At 40.0% G+C, this 20,191-nt stretch overlaps 1 protein-coding gene across 1 annotated transcript in view; it reads right to left on the bottom strand.

The window, feature by feature from the left end:
- LOC143101179 (NACHT, LRR and PYD domains-containing protein 12-like) overlaps window positions 1-20,191 on the bottom strand; it is a 159,320-nt gene that overhangs the window by 56,242 nt on the left and 82,887 nt on the right. Inside the window, exon 4 of the mRNA XM_076264581.1 lies at window positions 8,709-8,879. Coding sequence (XP_076120696.1) covers window positions 8,709-8,879 — 171 coding nt within the window. The remainder of the gene's footprint in view (window positions 1-8,708; window positions 8,880-20,191) is intronic.

Here is a 20,191-nt window from a genome sequence, read left to right as displayed (position 1 = left end):
TGGAAATGACTCTTCTACATTTGCTGCCTGCTGCATCCTTTCTGTTTGTGTTGTTTAGAAAATGTTTGACGTCTTGAGTTAATGCATTAAACATTGTTTGCTGGTAACCAGCCACAAGTAGCCTACAGATTCTTGCGTGCGTACATTCTCTATTTCCTCCAAAATGTGCCCGTTTTATAGGCTGGCCAAGTGCGTAATTCTGCGGCATAAAGCAGATGTATTTGTTTATTGTACAGAAAAATAAAAATAACCTGTCAAGCAGTCAATTGACTACATTGCAGTCAATAAGTAGGGCAAATTACGAAACCAAAACGTGGGTCATAGTTGTCTAAGCCTCTGCTGTGAGGCAAGGCCGTAGCCATGATGTCAACATTGGGGGGGACCAAATCTGTCGTCGGGTCTGAATTTCAATAACAGAATTTCAATACATTTCCTGCCAAAATATTATTAAAATCACAAACAAGTCATTAGTTAAGTCAGTCAATTAGGATATACCAAACTTTTGACGGACATAGGCACGGATGGATTATGAACCCCTGGGCATAGATGCAAAAAAACCCTCCCCAGTTAAGATAGGGGGGCCCGGGGGCATACTCCCCCGGACGATTTAAAAACAAAATGACCCTTTATATTATGACGACTTGTGAGTTTTGTGGAAATAGAAGAGAAGGGCGGAGAAGCAACTTCACACAGTCTTAGGCTTCAGGGCCCCCTGAGCTCTTGGGCCCAGTAGGCCCATTCAATAATCCATCCCTGGACATAGACCTGTGGTATGACTCCATTTGTCTCCAAAATTTGTATTTTAAAAGAAGATACAAACTAGAGTATCTTTGATAACCTCTATATTAAACTGAATGCTTACTCATAGGTTTGGACCTATAGCCCAATCATATTTTGTATTTTGATTTTATTATTCTGGCGGCTAATCACACAATTTTAAGGTAGTTTAAAAGGGATGGGATTCAAGATAGGCTACTAAGACAGGTCCCTCTTCTGTCTGACTCACCTCAAGTTACCCTATGCATTATAGGCTGGTTTCTGACAGAAATTACGTTTTGTGTTAACATGTAGAAACACAACCTTTATTTGGTGAATGGAGGTGGAAATTCCTTTCTTTGGTTATTGTCCGCGATTCACATTAACTGTAGGCTATCACCGCCATTGTAAAAGTTTTTTCAACTTTTGTGCCGTCGCCACATTGAGTACGTTTTGCCTGCATGGATGCGCGATTGAGTGCGCATCTAAATGTAACATGCAAGATGCAACAACCATTTCTAAGAGGCTTATAAACCGGTTCATTTCTGACATTACTACTAGCATATGAATGCATTATTTATGTTGTAAGACATGTGAAATAAATGAATGACACAGGCACGCACAAATTCAAATAAAAGGACACTACGTTTCACTTTCGCTATTATTGCGAGAAAATAGGCTACAGTATGGAAAATGCTTCAAAGTTCCCTTTGAGTCTGATCAGCTTCAAAAATGAATGGGGTTTCCTTAGACAGTGCTACACCTTTCCAACAAGTTTTGTGAGAATTGTACCGGTATCTTTTGCGATATTATTGACGGCCCGCACCGCAGTAGGGTGCAGGAAGCTTTTGATAGCACAGCCTCTAACGAAAAACGCAAAACCACCAGGACAAACCACTCACAGTGTAGGCTACTCTCTCTGAAATCATCAATAGGTCACTAATTTGTGCGTTATTTACGTTTGATTTCATTTCAGATGGTGGGACTTGTTGGTTTCCTGTAGTAGCCTTTAGCGTTTTTTTCTTTCTTTATTTTTCTATGTCCGAATATTGGGGGGGACATTTTGGTCACATCTGACACGTCCCCCCCAATGTCTATGGTGACTACGGCCCTGAGTTAGTTAGTTAGTTTGTAACGCCGTTGTCTACACATATCACACCCCTTCCTCAGGAAAACGTTGACATGTGAATACATTGAGCCAATCATGTGGTGTGATGTGAATACATTGAGCCAATCATAAGGTGTGTTGTGAAGACATCGTGCCAATCATATGTTGTGAACTCGCCGCTGGAGCAAGGTTGGTGTTGTGAAGCCTTGCGCATGCGCATATCTGCCGAATAGGTATCAGAGGCTAAATCATCAGCTGCAAAAGAAGGGGGCGGTTATGTAAGGGGCCGGTAAACTCCAGGTAACTCCAGAGGCAAAGTAAACAGTACAGCCAGTTAACATGAAAGCCAGTTACCGTATAACACATGGCACAGGACACAGGAAGTAACAAAGACAACAGAAAGTAAACAAGAAAACACAACAAACTACAAGCTAAGAGTCCCAAAAACCAAAACACAAACTCCAAACCGTGACAGTTTTCTAATGACCACAAACATGTACTTTTAACCCTTTATGCACCTTTTAACACCTACCTTATTTTTTGCAGTTTACAGTGAGGACTAGACAATCCCTTAGATATAAGATGAATTCCAGAATCTCTCAGCTTGTTGTCACTCAGGTCCAGCTCTATCAGGGAGTTTAGTGAGTTTAGAACTGAAGTCAAAATTTCATGGGACCTCTCTGTTACTTTACAGCCAGCCAGTCTGAAATATGTGACAGACATACAATGTTCTAGATTAGACTGTTCTTATTGGCCTTGTGATGTAGGCTCCAAGCCTGTTTGTAAAAAAAAAGATAGCACTGAAGTACACAGGATGACGGTAGATTAGTATAAATGGAGTGGCTTAGTGTACATATTCATCAATATCATTACCAGGTGGATAAAAGCACCACATTTTACATGAGGCTTCTTTAGGACATACTGAATGATTTTAGTTTAGCAGCCCGACAGAGATTTTGAAAATGTTCAAACAGAGCACAAAAGCACTTGATCGAAAGGCAATCACTTCGGGTGAAGACAATTTTAACTAATAGTTATCACCATGAAACTTGCCACGCTGTTTATTTTTTTGTATTGCACATTTTCAGAAAATGATTGTAGAAAGTAAAAAACTATTTTCATTTTTTTCACTGTCCAACCTCAGACTTTCAGAAGAAGATCACCAATGTTACTGACAATGCTTTGAGAATGCACTGGATATCTAAAGATGAACATTGCTTTTTGAATTGTAAACATCCTGTGACCCCTATGTTTTACATGCTTCCAAAAATTCATAAAAGCCTGGTTAATCCAAAGTTATTTTTAGGGAGCTTTATTCCATTTATATACTATTTGCTAAATGTATTTGCTCACAAATCAAAACAAATTGTCTGCTTACTACCATAAGATTATTATTTGAATTGTGATAGCCTTATAATTATTAACATACTTGTTGTTTGCTTCTTTTGTTGATAAATGCTTGATTAATACTGTAGTCTACTAGTTGATTGGAAATAGAGGGGCAATTCTTCGAAAGTGTTTTCAACGAAATTGTTTATAAAGCCAATATAAAGTTATACAGAGTCGTACTATGTGCATCTTTGAAGTGGCCGAGATAAGGAAGCCCTCACACGTGGGTGCATACGTAGATTTGTATTCAGTTGGTCCACCACGCCAACTCTTGCTGTTTTACAGAAATAGTCGTGTTTCCCTATTCAAAAAAGAAAACTTTACTTCATTGTTAGGGCCCGTCCCATTTCTCCCCCCTTAAAACTTCCACTTGGTTTTGATTGCCCTCAACATTAAAGCCCCCTCGACAAGGGAAGTGGAGGTGAAGATCTTTCCCTATGAATTGGGACACCACTAAATGCAAATTAGCGTAGCGAACGTGCTCACCTACGTCACGCGCAGCGCCGACGTGTCTACCGGTAGTAGCCTGCTATATTTTCATTCAGGAACATGCCCATTCCAGCGGTCGTTGTTGTGTGGGCTGTGCTGGTTTATCTACGTCTAGTTAATCAACAAAGATATTCGTGTTCATGTGAACGCCAGAACACCCACCTTAAATATTGACGAAACTACCCAGATCAGATATATAACGTTATTTGATGGGCAGACTCTCTCAAAGCACTCAGCAGATATCATGAACATCGTCAGATAGCTTCGTGAGATATTTTCTAACATTAGTGTTCAAAACTCAACAGTCCATCAGATGTGCATCCAGCTAACATATTCCAACATATTCCGAAATTTTAATATGCTTATTTGCGAAAATATATGAAAAATGTGGCCGGCTCGCTGAGCTCGCACGGTATTCAGGGTAATTTCATCTCCCACTTCGTTTTAAGCCTGCATCGGTCCTGGCTATGTTTTGAGGGTTGATTTTAAGGGGAAAATAGCACTTCCCCTTGCTCCCTAAAGTAATGGGACACCCTAGCCCTACACGTGCACGCGCAAAAACGAGGGTTAGGGGAGGTATTGGGACGGGCCCCTAATCTATCAAAAGCGGTTGTTCACTTTGTGTGAATGACGCTATTTTCTGTATTTTGGTAATTCCAACCGTGGACTTTTTGGAGCAGAAACGAGAATGTGCACACATCCATACTTACACCTGGCTTGACATAGTCGCTCCTACTCATCCTGTATTGACGTTAGTGATACGAGTTGAGCTAGGATGACCAGAAAATGCTATGTCAAACCTTGCTTTATCACTTATCTTGGATGTCAAAATTCTGCCTTTGTGAAATACCCCTCAGGGCTAATAAAAAACATCCGGGGCTATAACCCTGAATCCCCATACCTAATGACGCCACTGGTTCCTATGGTGTTTTATCCACCAATCAGTTATATTTGACATAGCTCTCTTAAAGTGTAAAGACTTTGCTCAAAACACAACCACAATTGTCCTCTCAGTTTTAAGCTGTTAACTACCATAAATAGACCCTAGGTTATTTTTACTCTGGAATTACACTTTAAATAGGAATGTGACAAGATCACTTAGTCCACAAGTTCTTGCGATACAAACATATCACAATATTTGTCATCACAGAAAAACCGATGAGATCTTGTGACATGAGATGCGATATACGGCTCTGGTCTGCGGTATTTCTTGTCAAGGTAAAAGATCTGTCTCGTGCGTTCTCGTGGAGATCCAGCTGTAGCCAGCAGGACTGACGAGTCTGATTAAATTAGCATAGAAGATGCCCCAGCCACTTTTACTTTTTTGTGTAGCAGCATTTTGGATACCTGCTGGAAACAATAATACCAAAGATCCTTGATTACTAACACGATAGAGCATCGTCATTCGTTACTATGGGAGCAAAATGGGACAGTTCCGATCTGCATTGGGAATGTCACCTTATGTCACTAAATAAACTTTCTCTCATAACAAGTAATAAGAATAGATGAACATAACTGTGTTTACAGTATTATTGTCCATAATCATGTACTGTATGATATAACAGATAAAATGTCTATAATCATGTATGATGCCAATTAACAATTATTTAGGACATGGAATGACTCATCTAATTAGTCTGTGAACAAAGCCAGCTAGCTAATGCTAGCTTTAAAAGCTATAGCCTACAAGTGGATGGCTAGTTACAGCTATGCGCTAAGAAGGGACTTTGCTTAAACTTAATATAAAGTTGCAAGTTCACTTGAGTATAAACTATCCACTTCAACTAATATTAGTAATGTTCTCCATTGAAACTAAACCAGTGCAGGGGGCAGTGACACACACTTGGTGGCTAGCGTGCACTGGCGCCTTAATGCAGGGGCTTACCTGGGCTTCAGCCCAGGGGCCTCGACCAATAAGGGGCCTCCTAATAATAATAATGATAATCAATAATATTAAACGGCCGTGTCCGTATTCGCGGCGTCAGTCATAGCCTACTCTAGAGCTAGCCTAATTGAGCACATCGCACTGCTCTACAATGACATCCATGCAGAGGCCCCCTTTGTCATCTCTTCTAAAGTGTAACAAAATGTAACAAAACTTAATAAATTCCAATGGGTGTGTAGAGGAGCTAGAGGAGAGGCTGAAACTGAATGACAAACTTACAAACTCTGGAGATAACGTGGGTTGGATTGAAGCAACGATAAACGAATGACGTGGATTCCTGTAACTGTCCATGAAAACAGAAGGCATAGCAGGTAAATATCGTAGCAAATAGCCTGGCAAATGAACGCAGAACGCAGAACATGGGCTGTTGCGCAAAGAAATGAATTAGTGATCAGCATCTCTTTTCACCAAAAGCTAAGTTTGTGCTAACCCATTCGCACAAATAATAGCCTATGTTATGTTTTCTCCATTGTTAACGTGAGATATGTCTCCATGTAGGGTAGTATAGTGATAATGCATAAGGTAGCCAATGTTCACGTCACATGAGCCAGCTGCTTGTTCTGTAGGCTAAAAGTATTTATGTCCCTCCCAAGCTGCGTTAAAATGGTGTGTTAAGTGGACAGAATTTCAAAAAACCTCCTGGGGAACACCCCGACACGACAAACACATAGGGCCGTATTTTGGGTCACCAGCGCATGGCGTAATACTCGCTATTCACCCGCGGAAAATTGAATTCGGTATTTTGCACGTTTATTTTTTAAGCATTGCGCCCAGGGGTGTGGCAATTAACAACCTAGGGAGGGGACTCGCACATTGTCTAAAAATCGCTATCATACACCACCTAAACCTGGTCAGAAGTCAATGGCGAGTTGTTAATATGCTATTTTAAGAGCGCATGTCAACAGTCATATTGGCAGGTGCACGCACCATCCTTCTATCATTCATGAACGCACACCAGCGCACGTCATTGCAAAGCATTACAAATTGCACGATTACAATGGGAAACATAATTAGAAAAAAGATATTACGAAATACTGTACATCTCATGATGAGTAGTTATTCACCATCATTTGCAAATTGGTAATGACGGTTAAAAGTGATTAGGGGAGAGGCGAGAGACACGTATGGAGCACAGCTGAAGACGCAGTCGCGAGATATAAGCAACTCCTCTGCAGGATAAATGTTGTTTTATTCAGTCATTTGAGCAACATTAGGGTAAGTGTTGCTTTTTCCAGCCTATGTTTTCGATGGTAACCCATTGTCAGTCAATAGTGAAAGTAACTGCATATAACTGTCTTGTCGTTGACTGACTCCTTGGTGAAGTTAGTTTCACTTTGCCAATGAGTTCAAATAATAGACGACTGAAAATGCGTGAAGGCTATGCTAGGTTTTAGTAAAGCATGGTTTAAGAATGACTATTCCATACGGTCTCGCAAGCAGCCTCCTTCAAATGCGCCGTTGAATGCCAAAATACCGATGCATTTATTTGACATATAGCGCGTTGCGCCGTTAAAGGGAATGACAGATGTCATTCTCATTGGTTTAAAATGATGTTACGCCCCAAACACACCTATATGACTGATTAAAAGACCTAGGAACACCTTGTTACGCCATGCGCTCCACTTTTGAGAACGAAACCCCTCCCACTGTGAATTGGACATCCTACTAAATTTGAATAGACTTTTGACGAGTGACGATGCACTTTAGAATGTCATGATAGGGCCCATACACTTTATAAAAAAGCTTGAAACGTCCATATGTGTAGCCTAACGCATCTTTCAACTTAGCCAGCCAGTGTTGTAAGAGTTCAACGCTTGTTTTCGTGCAGTAGGCTAGCCTTTTTATTAGCGATGTCAGGGGTAGGCTAACGTGATTAAGGAGGGCTTTCTGTTCCTGTTTATGTAAAGGTTTTACATAGGCTCAATAATGATAGGCTACACTGCATGTTATAGGCTATATTAACCAAAAGCGCACGTTAAATAGGCGGGTCAGATCACGGGCCGGGTATTATTTAATCATAATTAATTGCGGTGGGGGGGGGGCTTAAAAACATATAGCCCAGGGGCCTCAGGTGGTATTAAGGCGCCCCTGCTAGCGTGTTACTGTAGCTAGGCACTTTGTTGAGGGAGTGATGTCACACTCTTAAAAGACTCGCACACCATTATTTGCCATTAAAAAAAACAAAAAACAAAGTGTTTAATCCATCAAGCCAAGGTGCTACCAAGTGAGATGATGTACAAATGTTTCGGTCCTCAGACCTTCATCAGTGCAAACCATACACAATGGTGTGATGCCTTTTTATAGTGCGCGTCTACTTGGTGGCAGATCTGTCAATCAACCTGACCACTAGCTAGGTAGGTTGAAGTGTAGGCTCAAAGAGTCGAGATGTGAGATGGCCCTCAGGCTCATTAGTACTGTAGACAGTCTGACCCAAGATAATGAGTGAAAATAGAAAAACAAGAAAAACATAAGGAAAAAAGATTAACAATAATCAAGTGAATATTAAAAGAATAGATTGATATTAGGACATATAATCAGCAGATTGAACATTCTCAGATCAAACCAGTTCATAGGAAGCAAGTCCATTCAAAGTCATCATTTAACCCATGTGGATGTAATGTTTTAAGATAATAAATCCAACGCGCTTCGCACTGAAGGAGTTCTAAAATCTATTCCTAAAAATGTAAGCTCTGAGACGGAGTGGTTGGCTTCTGAAAAGTGCCGCGCAACAGAAAAAAAGTAAATGTGGCTGGGGCATATTCTATGCTAATAAAATGGCTACAGCTGGATACTTCTCAATGAGACCTTGACCAGAAATATCACGGACCAGAGCCGTATATCGCCATCTCATGGCACAAGATCCCGTCACACCCCTATTTTCCACAAGAAAGATTTTTACCTTGATGAGAAATATTGTGATATTTTTGTATCACCAGATATCGTGGCACGAGATCTCATCACACCCCTAACTTTAAACATCAGGTAATCACAGCAATGAAGAAATTAAAAAAAAAAAACAACCTTAACACTTGCAGTTTGCAGTGGGGACTAGACAATCCATTATAGATCAGCTCAACTCCATAATCTCCCAGGTCATTATCACTCAAGTCCAGCTCTATCAGGGAGTTTGGTGACTGCATAACTGAGGCCACAAGCTCACATGATTTATCTGTGAGTTTACAGCCAGCTAGTCTGTAAAACATTGTGGCAAAAGACAAATTATTTCTCAATAATGATGAAGCAGGGATAATATTTACAAATTTACCCTATAGATAAATTATAATGAATGAGTACTCGAATGCAATGTCATATAAAGTAAGGTAATACATCCAATACATGAAGAGCTACCTTATAGTCCTTCAATTGTGAAACACAACATATTAGCATATTGTGAAACTAGGATTAAATATAATTTAGTTCATTTATGAAATTAACTTGTGAAACTAGGAATGCAACTGAAGTTGTCTCTTTCCACTGTACATACTGAAGTGCTTCAACTTTATGGTGAGGATCTTCCAGTGTAGCAGCTAACAGCTTCTTTGCTGATTCTCCAGGTTTATTGTTGCTCACATCAAGCTCTTTCACACAGGAGGGTTTTAACATCAGAGTCAGAGCCAGACTCACATAACCTTCATCTGAGATCCCACAATTACAAAGCCTAAGAGAGAGAGAGAGTCATTACAAACTGTATCCATCCTGTCAAGTGAGTCTAGTAACCCTCCAGTCAAACTGAACTAAATTGAGTTCATCTCTTGGATCAGGTATATCCTGAGGGTACCAGGATTAAATCCAAAGTCCATTTGTGGATAAAGTGAGATTTAATCATTTTGATAAAACAGGTTTTAATTTTGAAAATAAAAAGTTAGTTAAATTACAACATCTGAAGGTATATCATTATAGACCAAGGTCTTGGCTGTTTAGCAATGTACCGGTGCAACCTCCCCCGTCCCCGTCATCTGAGCATGCTTAGGTTGATTATGTTTGCAACAAAAACACTGTGGCTAGAAGGAGACAGATGGCTTTTAAGACGGCTAAAGGGTTAACATGATGACGGCAGAGTTGCGACGGTTCCACGTGAATTCCCTGCTACTTGAAAACAAAGAAGATGGATGCTAAGATGGAGTTAAGATGGAAAGATGGAGTAAAGCTTTTTTAAGTTTGAACAACTGACCAACTACAGTAGCTCCACTGGTGGGAAAATGCATGGGACTCATGAGTTGTAGCGCTATCCTATTGCGTGCAAACAAAATTATCCCGCCCCTCGGATTGAGCACTGCCAATGGTGAGTTCCCAGACGTGATTTTGAGTTTGGCTCGTCAGGCTATTTACTACAAGCATTTCATTAAAAAAAACTGCTCTGTGCTTGCAAGGCCGTTGTTTGCACCTACAGGTGGGTCTAAGCGGCCGCACATAGGTAAGGGGGTAGGCAGAAGAGAAAGCTCTGCCCTCAGGTCCCCTTTTAAATCTGCACTGATAAGTAGTGTGCCTCCATTCATGGCACATCCAGACTTTATGTAGGGCCCTCTAGAAATATGTGTTACTGGACCCGTTTCACTATTTCCCAATTTCTCTACATTTAAGCTGTGGGACTCAATTTCCCAGAATCGCCTAATTTAGTTCGCTAGCAGATAATTGCACTTTATCTATTTTCTTTCTATGTTAAGGTTAGACAGGTAGGGTCTCGTGCCAATTACTCAAGACCGTGCGGGTGCGTTAGTTTTGGGCAACGTAGCAGCCAATCAAGGAAAAAACTCGCACACCATTATTTGCCGTTGAAAAATCTCCAAACATTAGTTCTCCTACCGAGTAGAAATGTAGCTGCTGCTTCACTTCCTCTAGGGGAATTCAGAGCTTCCTCCCTCCAGCGGAAACTATTATTTTCACCTAAAAAGGTAATCTAATGTCATATTGGTCTATAGCCAACCACCATGAACAACATGAATTAGAGATTGGTTTAACATAGAAAGCAGTCAATCAAGGAAAATACTCGCACACCATTATTTGCTGTGAAAAAAAAATAAAAGTGTTTAATCCATCAAACCAATGTGCTACCAAGAAAGGTGATGTACAAACGTTTCGGTCCTCAGACATTCATCAGTGCAAACCATACACAAAGACGTGACGCCTATTTATAGTCTGCGTCTACTTGGTGGCAGCTCTCACTTCCTCATGTTTTTCTTGTTTTTCTATTTTTCCAGTGATTTTTTATTTTATTCATTATCTTGACTGTCTACTGTACCAATGAGCCTGAGGGCCTTCTTAAATCATGATTCTCAGAGTCTACACTTCAACCTACCTAGCTAGGGGTCAGGTTGATTGACAGAGCTGCCACCTAGTAGACGCAGACTATAAATAGGCGTCACGTCTTTGTGTATGGTTTGCACTGATGAAGGTCTGAGGACCGAAACGTTTGTACATTACCCCACTTGGTAGCACATTGGTTTGATGGATTAAACACTTTTATTTATTTTTCACGGCAAATAATGGTGTGCGAGTTTTTTCCTTGATTGACTGCTTTCTATGTTAAACCAATCTCTAATTCATGCTGTTCATGGTGGTTGGCTATAAACCAATATGACATTAGATTACCTTTTTAGGTAAAAATAATAGTTTCCGCTGGAGGGAGGAAACTCTGAATTCCCCTAGAGGAAGTGAAGCAGCAGCTACGTTTCTACTCGGTAGGAGAACTAGTTTGGAGACTTGAAACTGTGAAATTCGGCCCAAATATTGTATACAGTTAATAACTCTAGAAGCAAGTTTGTTGTTCATGCATTGTAGTCCAACAAGTTCGGTTTTATATCGAAGTTAAGACTGTGTTTCTCTTCGACCAACGGCAACAGCGTGGTCTCCAATACCACTCAGTTCTGAGGCTAACTTGAAGCTGAGGCTAGTTAAGTAGCTGACTTGCTGTGTGCCTGGACTGTGTTTCACCAGAGACTATCGTTCCCGTTTGTGTGTGAAAGGGAAGCAACAGACAGACAACGAGTGAAGCTGAGGTAGCCTGCTCAACTAGGTATACCAAACGCTTGCCGGGACATCGTTCTACTGGCCAGTGTGTGAGGTCACGCCATTTTGCAGCAGTTCGAGGTTGCGTGAGTACCAAAGTGAAGCCAAGGAAAGATAGTGACATGGGACTGTGTAAAAGCAGCCTGTGTTAATCGTTCCTTTACTAACATGGATTACTGACATTCATTGGATTATACATTATGTGCACCAACGTGATGACTGGGCCCCAACTTGATTTAGTTTCATATGGTACCATTTTAGCTATTAGGCCTACTTGAACTTTCATATGGTCACTTGTTGTGTAACAAAGACACATATTGGGTAAGACAAATTGTCATTGACAGTATTATGGTGTATTTTATGTAGCCATTGTTCAGGGTAAAAGTTTAATTAATGTAAACTAACTGTGGTATTGTATAGAGGGCGAATTATTATTGAATTGTATTGCCATACATTATTATTTAGAAGTGTGCTGTAGGAAAGGCTACAATATAATTCATTAAAACTTAATTGAAAGTTAGTGATTGAACTTTTAAAAAGGGTTTAAACTTTTTGCCATATTGAAAGAATATATTTTGTGTTTCTTTATTTTCTTATTTCATACTAAACTGAATTCTAAAAGTTAAACGATAAAGGGTACAATAAATGTTTTATGTTTTAAGTCCCCTTACATGGTTGCATAGTTTTTCATTTAAGATAAGCCATACAGGTAGAAGTAACTTTAATCACTTTACATTTCTGAGGGTTTACACATTTATACCAGGGCACTGGTAAAGTCATTCTTCAGTGGAGGCACCGTTAATTATTCTATTGACACTAACAGATTACCTTGCTACAGATAACTTGTGAGTTTGTTCGTTTCAGGACATGTTTCACCTGTCTTCTGAACTTTCTGAGGCAAGAGAACAGCGGGCAGCCTCCATGGCTGATGGCATGTGTGTTGGAGCCACACATTGGCCTCGTGGCTGCGGCTCTATTGCTTAATAGTATTGTAAACCTTGATATATTCAGGAGGAGGTTCTCTGGGTAGTAGTATACAAAGAATTAAACTGTTTGAACTGAAAGCGATGTTTATTCATCACCAGCAACAACGATAAGCCTCACTTTCCCTCTTTTCCTCTGCACATTTCTCTACAATCCCATACAGCATTCTGGGCCTTCCAGTTCTGCCCCTATGGGTATTACAGTTCTTACAGTATCATGAAGAAATATAGCGGGAATTACATAAATAAAAATATAAAAGAGGGTAATGAAACATTAGAGGTCATATTGGTATTTATTGTGATCAACAATTATATTTTAGCCTCCGTTGAGGACCATTTGGAGGTTTTTATCACCACTGCCAGACTGTACGTCACCACCATCAGACAGAAAAAAACGATCCAAAACGATGAACAAGTTTAAGAGAAAATAGCAAACTTACAGGAGCTTAGTGATCTTGAAGCATGGAGTAGAGCTAAAGGTTTGAAAATCTGGTCCTCAGGAATGTAGTTGACCTTGTAATTGCCTGATTTCAATGCTTTTAATAAAATACCTGACGGTGGTGATGCATTTGTGGGACACATTTTGAGCAACCAAAAATAATAGTAAATACTTTAATACATATTACAATGTACTCTTTCATGTAATAAAGATATTATTTAATTCAATTATTACTTTTTGTTTTTTTAATCAAGTTGAAATGATTATCTCCTATCTGAGGACAACTGATTTTGTAGGCAATGGGCCAGAATAAAACTTAAACTAGAACTATAAAAGAACCTTACATATGTGCAAAGGACCCCCTGATTATAACCTTTCTTTTTATTCATTTCCAACTGAATGAGCTCATTTCCATTTCCATTCATTTCCAGCAGAAAGTTTCAAGAATCAGTGATTTTTTTGCAATATATGATATGATATAATGATAATAATAATAATCCCATATATGATAATGATAATAATCCCATGCCAATACATTCTCCTTTATACTCGCAATCAGAAAGAGGCTCACATGTTGACCTTGAACCCCAAATTAAAGTTAAGCGCATTTGAATTTTCTGGCAGATCCGTTTGACCACCGAATACATTCTAAGGACAATGACATTCACTGTAAGAGTTCTACAAAACACCCCTCAAAAGTCATGCATACAGTTTTGTGGCAAATTTACTAATGCCTACTGACAATAACACTCTTACTACAAAAGAACCCATTTGAGTTGAATTATAATCTTGGTGTCAAATAAAAGCTAACCCTGGAGTGTCGTGTTTAATTATATGACGGTCACTGCTATGCAATCTAGACACAAAGAAAAAGGATGAGTCAAGTGTACTCTCTCTAAAATGTCTCATAAGGCATCTTGCCTCTTTATAAAGAATCCTCAAAGCAAAAGTGAAATTCTGTGAAGTCAATTCTTTGCTATGTAAAGACACATGGCCGTCTCTATTCAGTTCACCATGCTTACATTTTCAAAATCAAAGACTAGTTTGTGTTCTTTCTGGATTTAAATGGCATTTCGAAGGTCAATGAGAAAGTCCACGTTCCACAGGGGCGTGCAGAGACCTTTGAGGGGGCAGGGGCTCAAATTTAAAAAAAGAAAACATAGAACAAAATTTTCAGAAAACGTGTTAACTTTATTTAAAACTTAAATTTGATTACAACCCAATAGAGAATACAGTCTCCTTGGTTCTGAAAATTCAATAGGAGTGCATACTGTAGGCCTACTGTAGCCAGGGCACAGACAGATAGGTCTTTTCAGTTTTCATTAGGCTATTGTCTACACAGAGCAGGCTATAAGGCTACATCTTATTGATTAAATTCAAAGCTAATTTTAATAGCCTAGAAATCTAGACGCACCCTAGCGGCAGCAAATATGTTATTGCCTAGTCTGGCTTGTCAGGCTATAATTTTAATGTTTATCACAGTGAACTACCACCATTAGCAAGCTGGTGTCTTGCAGATTCACGTGCTGTGCGTGTGACCACTGAGTGAAATGACGCGTAATGTAGCCTACTGTAAACAGAGAACGACATGTGGAGTTGGGTTAGTTAAACAACTACAGTAGCCTATGTCGTCGGCTTATGACGATTTAGAAAAGGTTTGCCTACTCTGTTTTATGAACTAGGTCTACTAACCTAAGCTACTATAACATAGTAACCTAAACAGAATATGTTATGAACGTTCAGCCTTAGATTTTCGAAGCTGCCAGGTTATTGAAATGGATGGACTATGACATGGTTAAAACGGGTTTGATAGCCTACTTCATTAAACATGAAACAACTTTAAACATTTTATTCTCTATCTCTAAGCTGAATACTATTGCATGTTCAGATAGGCTAACTGCCAAGTGACCTTACCGTGCTCCTAAACGTCTCCTGCAGCACTGTGCCTGCGTGCACCTTCTGAGAGTTCCCTGAATGTATGACATCACGGATTGGTAGCCGCAAGGCATTTCAATTAACACAGAACATTTTTATTTTTGTAAATTTCTAATTTCACAAACTATTAATGAGACATTTTAGCGAATATTCACGTTGGAACTAGCGGAAGTATTACACATTTTAAAAAGTAAAAAACGGGTCTTGTCAAAGGGGCACTTGGACATCAAAGGGCAGGTGCTAGAGCCCCTGTAGCCCCCCTTCTCTGCACGTGCCTGATGTTCCACGAGGTGAGTCTGGTTCAATTTTAAATAAGGCCCCCTTGATTTCGAACTTGTGTGCTGTGTGTGTGACAGAAGCGGAATGGGAGAATGCGTGTAACAAACTAAGCGTAAAAAAAGGTAGCATTAAAAACCTGTAATGGAGTTTCATTGTAGCAGTTCCAATCAAGTGGGATGGATTTGACAATGAAGCACTAAACACATGCTGAAAACAGCACTGGTATATCGTACGGCAAAAATGGGGGGGTCCAAACTAACAATTTTAAAAAGGACACACTCGTATAATGGCTCTGACGCCCATGTTTAAACCTTTATGCACCTTTTAACACCTACCTTAATTTTTGCAATTTAGAGTGAGGTCTAGAAAATCCCTTAGTTATAAGCTGAATTCCAGAATCTCTCAGCTTGTTGTCACTCAGGTCCAGCTCTATCAGGGACTGTAGAACTGAAGCCACAATTTCACACGACTTCTCCGTAACTCTACAGCCAGACAGTCTGAAATATGATGTCACAAAACATAGAAGTATTGGCCTTGTGATGTAGGGTACACGCCTGTTTGTAGAACAAAACGATAATTACCTTAATGTCTGCAGTTTGCAGTGGGGACTAGACAATCCGTTATAGAGAAGCTGAACTCCATAATCTCCCACGTCATTGTCACTCAGGTTCAGCTCTATCAGGGAGTTTGTTGACTGTAGAACTGAAGCCACCAGCTTATATGACTTATCTGTGAGTCTGCAGCCAGCAAGTCTGTAAAACATTGTGGCAAAAGACAAATTATTTCTCATTAACGATAAAGAAGGGATACTGTTTATAAATGTTTCTTGTAAATACATATGATGAATGAATACTCTAATGTAATGCCATATACTGTAATGATAATATACCACTATATGAAGTGCTTCTACCTCAGGGGTATTCAATTAAAATTCAAAGAGGTCCAGTTACTAAAATGTCCTCCCGGTAAAGGTCCAAATATGATATTGTCACTCAAAATAGTGTACCCTGATGTTAATAAAATCAATAACGCACGTACATTTCTATATATTTTTTTGTTACATTTTAATTATTTTCAAAGTAATATGCTTTTAACATACTGAAACTGAACTTGTCTGTCAATTGAATGGAAAACAATATTGTAGTTGTTGTTCTGCCCAAATAAGTTGTGTGTGCTAAAAAGATTTTAAAAAATGACTAATTTGTATTTTTCTATGTTAACCCTTTAGGCGCCAGAGGTTTTTTTTCGAAACGTTCGATTTTGACATCTTCATTTCAAAAGGCTATATCTTAAAAGTGATAAGAGATAGAGACTTTCTGTACAGTGGGTCCCAGTTAAAAATTGACACTTCATTCACGATCATGGTGAATGGTGAAATGTAAGTACAACTGCAGCCGCTTGGGGGCAGCATAGTCCGCTGTGGCGTTCCACGGTCGAACCAGACAGCAAGGGCTGTGATTGGCCGAGCAAGGGCTGTGATTGGCCGAGTTTTCAGTGCGTTTCTCTGTGTTTTTAGCAGCCCCTGCAACATGCTAGTCCACTGTAGCCTAAGCTTTGTACATAATGTTAAACATAGTTTTGGATTCAGTGGCAAGATTTCTTGATTGTACAGTGTCTGTCTCTCAGTAATGTTTTAAAATGAGAGCTTCGTCAGCTGGCAGTAGGCTACTTTGTCGGTAGTCATGAGAAGCTCGCTTGCTAACAGAACATAAATATATTGCCCAGAAACCTTGTGAATAGTTCTGATTTTTTTTACTACACTAACGAGGTTGAAATATAGACTTTGCCTACAGCATCTCCTTAACAGTAATGTTAACAAAATGACAGCATTCATATGACAAAGAAAAACGAATTCGGTCACTCAAGACTGTGCCACAGCAACCAGTGTAGGCTACAGTCCTACCCAATAGGCCTACTCGAAGCAGATAGCGTTGTCTGACGGTCGAGTGGGTTAATGCACGTATTTCCAGAACAGGTCTGCAACTTTCAGGCAGTTCTGAGTTCGAATCTAGGCAGGAGCACAGCCATATAAAGGCCTAGGCCTATTGTTATTATTTTTTGCAAGGTGTTGCTCCTGGCAATAGCCTACTTGTTTATAAGACGTTTGGTGATTAATTGATAGTTGTTTTTGGGACACGTTCTCCGTATGGAAAATAAAGTCAATTTTCGACACACGTCTGTTATTAGTTCAATAACAAGTGTTGCTTGTTAAAACATGTGACTAGTGAAACTCAAATGATTTTAGAAATATTTAGCCAAAGCCAAAAAGTGTTAGAGAAGGAGAGACGCCGGTGCAGCTCAGATGTCTTCTTAATTTTCTTTAGACCCTATTCTTTAGTAAAAGGTGCAGAACATTATTAAACTTTGACTAACGTTTCGATGTTCGTTAGTCAAAAACATCGACACATCGAAACGTTAGTCAAAGTTTAATAATGTTCTGCACCTTTTACTAAAGAATAGGGTCTAAAGAAAATTAAGAAGACATCTGAGCTGCACCGGCGTCTCTCCTTCTCTCTAAAATATCTGTCCTGGCCTGGTTGCAACGGATTGTGGCCAAACGACAGAAGCGCGGAGAACCCTCCTTTGTCTACCAAAAAGTGTTACTTTGTGCACCGCGCTCCCCACTGCTTGTGAAAGAAGGGGGTGGGGGAGGGGGGCTTAACGTGAAAAAGCTTAATGTCCCAAAACGGCAAGTCATAATGGTAGGCTACAGGAAGTGGGGGGAGGGTATGGGATGACCAGAGCCGTCTTCGCTGTGCTATTCAGAAAGCATCTTCTATTGTCTTTCCAGGCGCACACAGCTCGTTATAGCCTATCGTGATTCGGGTGCCTTAACAGATAGGCTCTGCTCTTGGGTTTGGCCTCACAGCGAACTCAACCCTCTTGTTGCTTGCAGTTCGTTCAATAAAGCGATGCAGATTACATTATTTATTTCTGATTAATTGCGTCTTTTGATGTCTTTTGCAACATCTGCTTGTTAGGCTGGGCTACTGTCCTGTACAGGTAAATGTTCAACAATTGCTGGTGTAGGCCTACAGGCTATAATCAATTAGTGACTGTTCATTATTTATTTAAGGGGCTACCGGAGGAGTTTTGGGAGCGTTAGTCAAAAAAGACGCGACCCTCCCTTGCCAGCAAGAAATTTTTCTATGACCCTCCAAAGTGATTGACCCTCCCCAGTCCCAACAATTTATTGATGCCTTAGGCTACTGGGTCAATTTGGGAGCTTGCATGCTACGACTCCTTCCTTGAAATGCCTTGAAAAGGCTGTCGTTTGCACAATTTCACAAATAATCACCGGGACCGAAACAAACCTGTCAACTTTTCCCGGGTTTATCGCGTATTTTAACTTTTTCCTCGCTGTCTTAGGAGGAGCTGCAGGGCCGTCGCAAGGGGGTGCGAGACCCTGTGCGAACTTGACAGATAACTTACGTACATGAAATCATGCAATAGCTTACTTTACATATAGCCAAGGCTACCGTCGGTGCATTTTAATAGTAGCCTAGTCTAATAAGCTACACCAGCTTGCCTTTAAGAGGGGAAATTCAATTGTATAGCCTATAACATTAGCTGAGTCACATATTTGGCCATATGGTGTTTATAGGCTACATCACGAAACCAAATAGTATAACAAAGGCAAACACTTTAACAGGGGGAATTAATTGGGCATGAATCATTGTGCTGAACGGTATTTGTCAATGAGCAGAAACACACACGACATTCAAACTATTGATAAGATGTACTGGTCTGTATCTATAGGCTAACATTGGACAAATAAATGACACTGACTCGCAATATCCTGACTCAGGAAAAAAACATTTTCTTGCTTTGCCGCAAACTCAGCAATGAAATCATAGGCCAGTTTGCAGGTAGCCTAGCCTAACGTCTTTTTCATAGAAGGGAGAGCCCAGTCTCTCCTGTGACATGGAGGTGCGCAAATAGTTTTTAATAGCCTGTTCAACTTCGAAAAGCTTCGTTCACCCGATGCCAGTCACTGATCGCAATTTCAAAGTTCGGAAAGCTTCATCTTTTTAAGTTTTAAGTGCAGTGGCCCCTATCTGCCCCCTTTGAAATTATATCTCGAGCCTATTATAAGGTCCAGTGCGTTATGCGTTGTCGTTTGAACGTCGGCAAGCAGGCGTGTTGCTGTTGCAATTTAAGTGAAATTTCTACAGTAGGCCTACAACATGCTGTTAGGCTGGGCTACTGTCAATGTACTTGTACAGGTAAATGTTCAACAATTGCTGGTGTACAGGTTATATAATCAATTAGCTAAATCATTTGTCCTGTTTAAACATTTTTTCGTGCTACATTCAAACGCAAAAGGTGCTTTGATATATTTTTTGTTTGAACGTCGGCAAGCAGGCATGCTTTGGTTGCAATGAATGAGGATAATTGCTTTTTTTTGCATTATTTTGAATATGACTCGCTTCAGTCTCAACAGCACGTAGGCCTACTTTTTCCACACGCTAAGTTCTAACACACATATCCCCTCTCGCTTTCTCTCTCTCCATCCCTGCACACGGTGCTTTCTTAAAGGAGCTGCACCATTTTACAACAATTGCATCTACATTTTCATATTAGAAGTGTAAGCTTAAACTACCGTGATCAATTTAAGTTCCCGTGCCCCCGCGGCGTCATGGAAGCAGTAAGTCAGTCGCATCAAAAATAGTAGTGGCACCCAAGTGACACCTTGTGGTTGTTTGTGTCAACTGCAGTTTGTGCCATTTCTGCTGAGAAAATGGGGATCGTGATTCATGAAGGAACCCGTCCAAACTTAACGGGGACCCACTGTAAATTAGAGAAATATAAAGGATGACCCAAAATGTATGTAGGGATTAAATGTTTATATCTAATTTGCA

The sequence above is a fragment of the Alosa pseudoharengus genome, unplaced genomic scaffold, assembly GCF_046254945.1.
Source record: "Alosa pseudoharengus isolate Yale_2024_CS ecotype anadromous, Long Island Sound unplaced genomic scaffold, YU_APseudo_1.1 YU_APseudo_1.1_scf_30, whole genome shotgun sequence".
Classification (NCBI taxonomy): domain Eukaryota; kingdom Metazoa; phylum Chordata; class Actinopteri; order Clupeiformes; family Clupeidae; genus Alosa; species Alosa pseudoharengus.
This window is presented reverse-complemented; position numbering and strand designations above follow the sequence as displayed.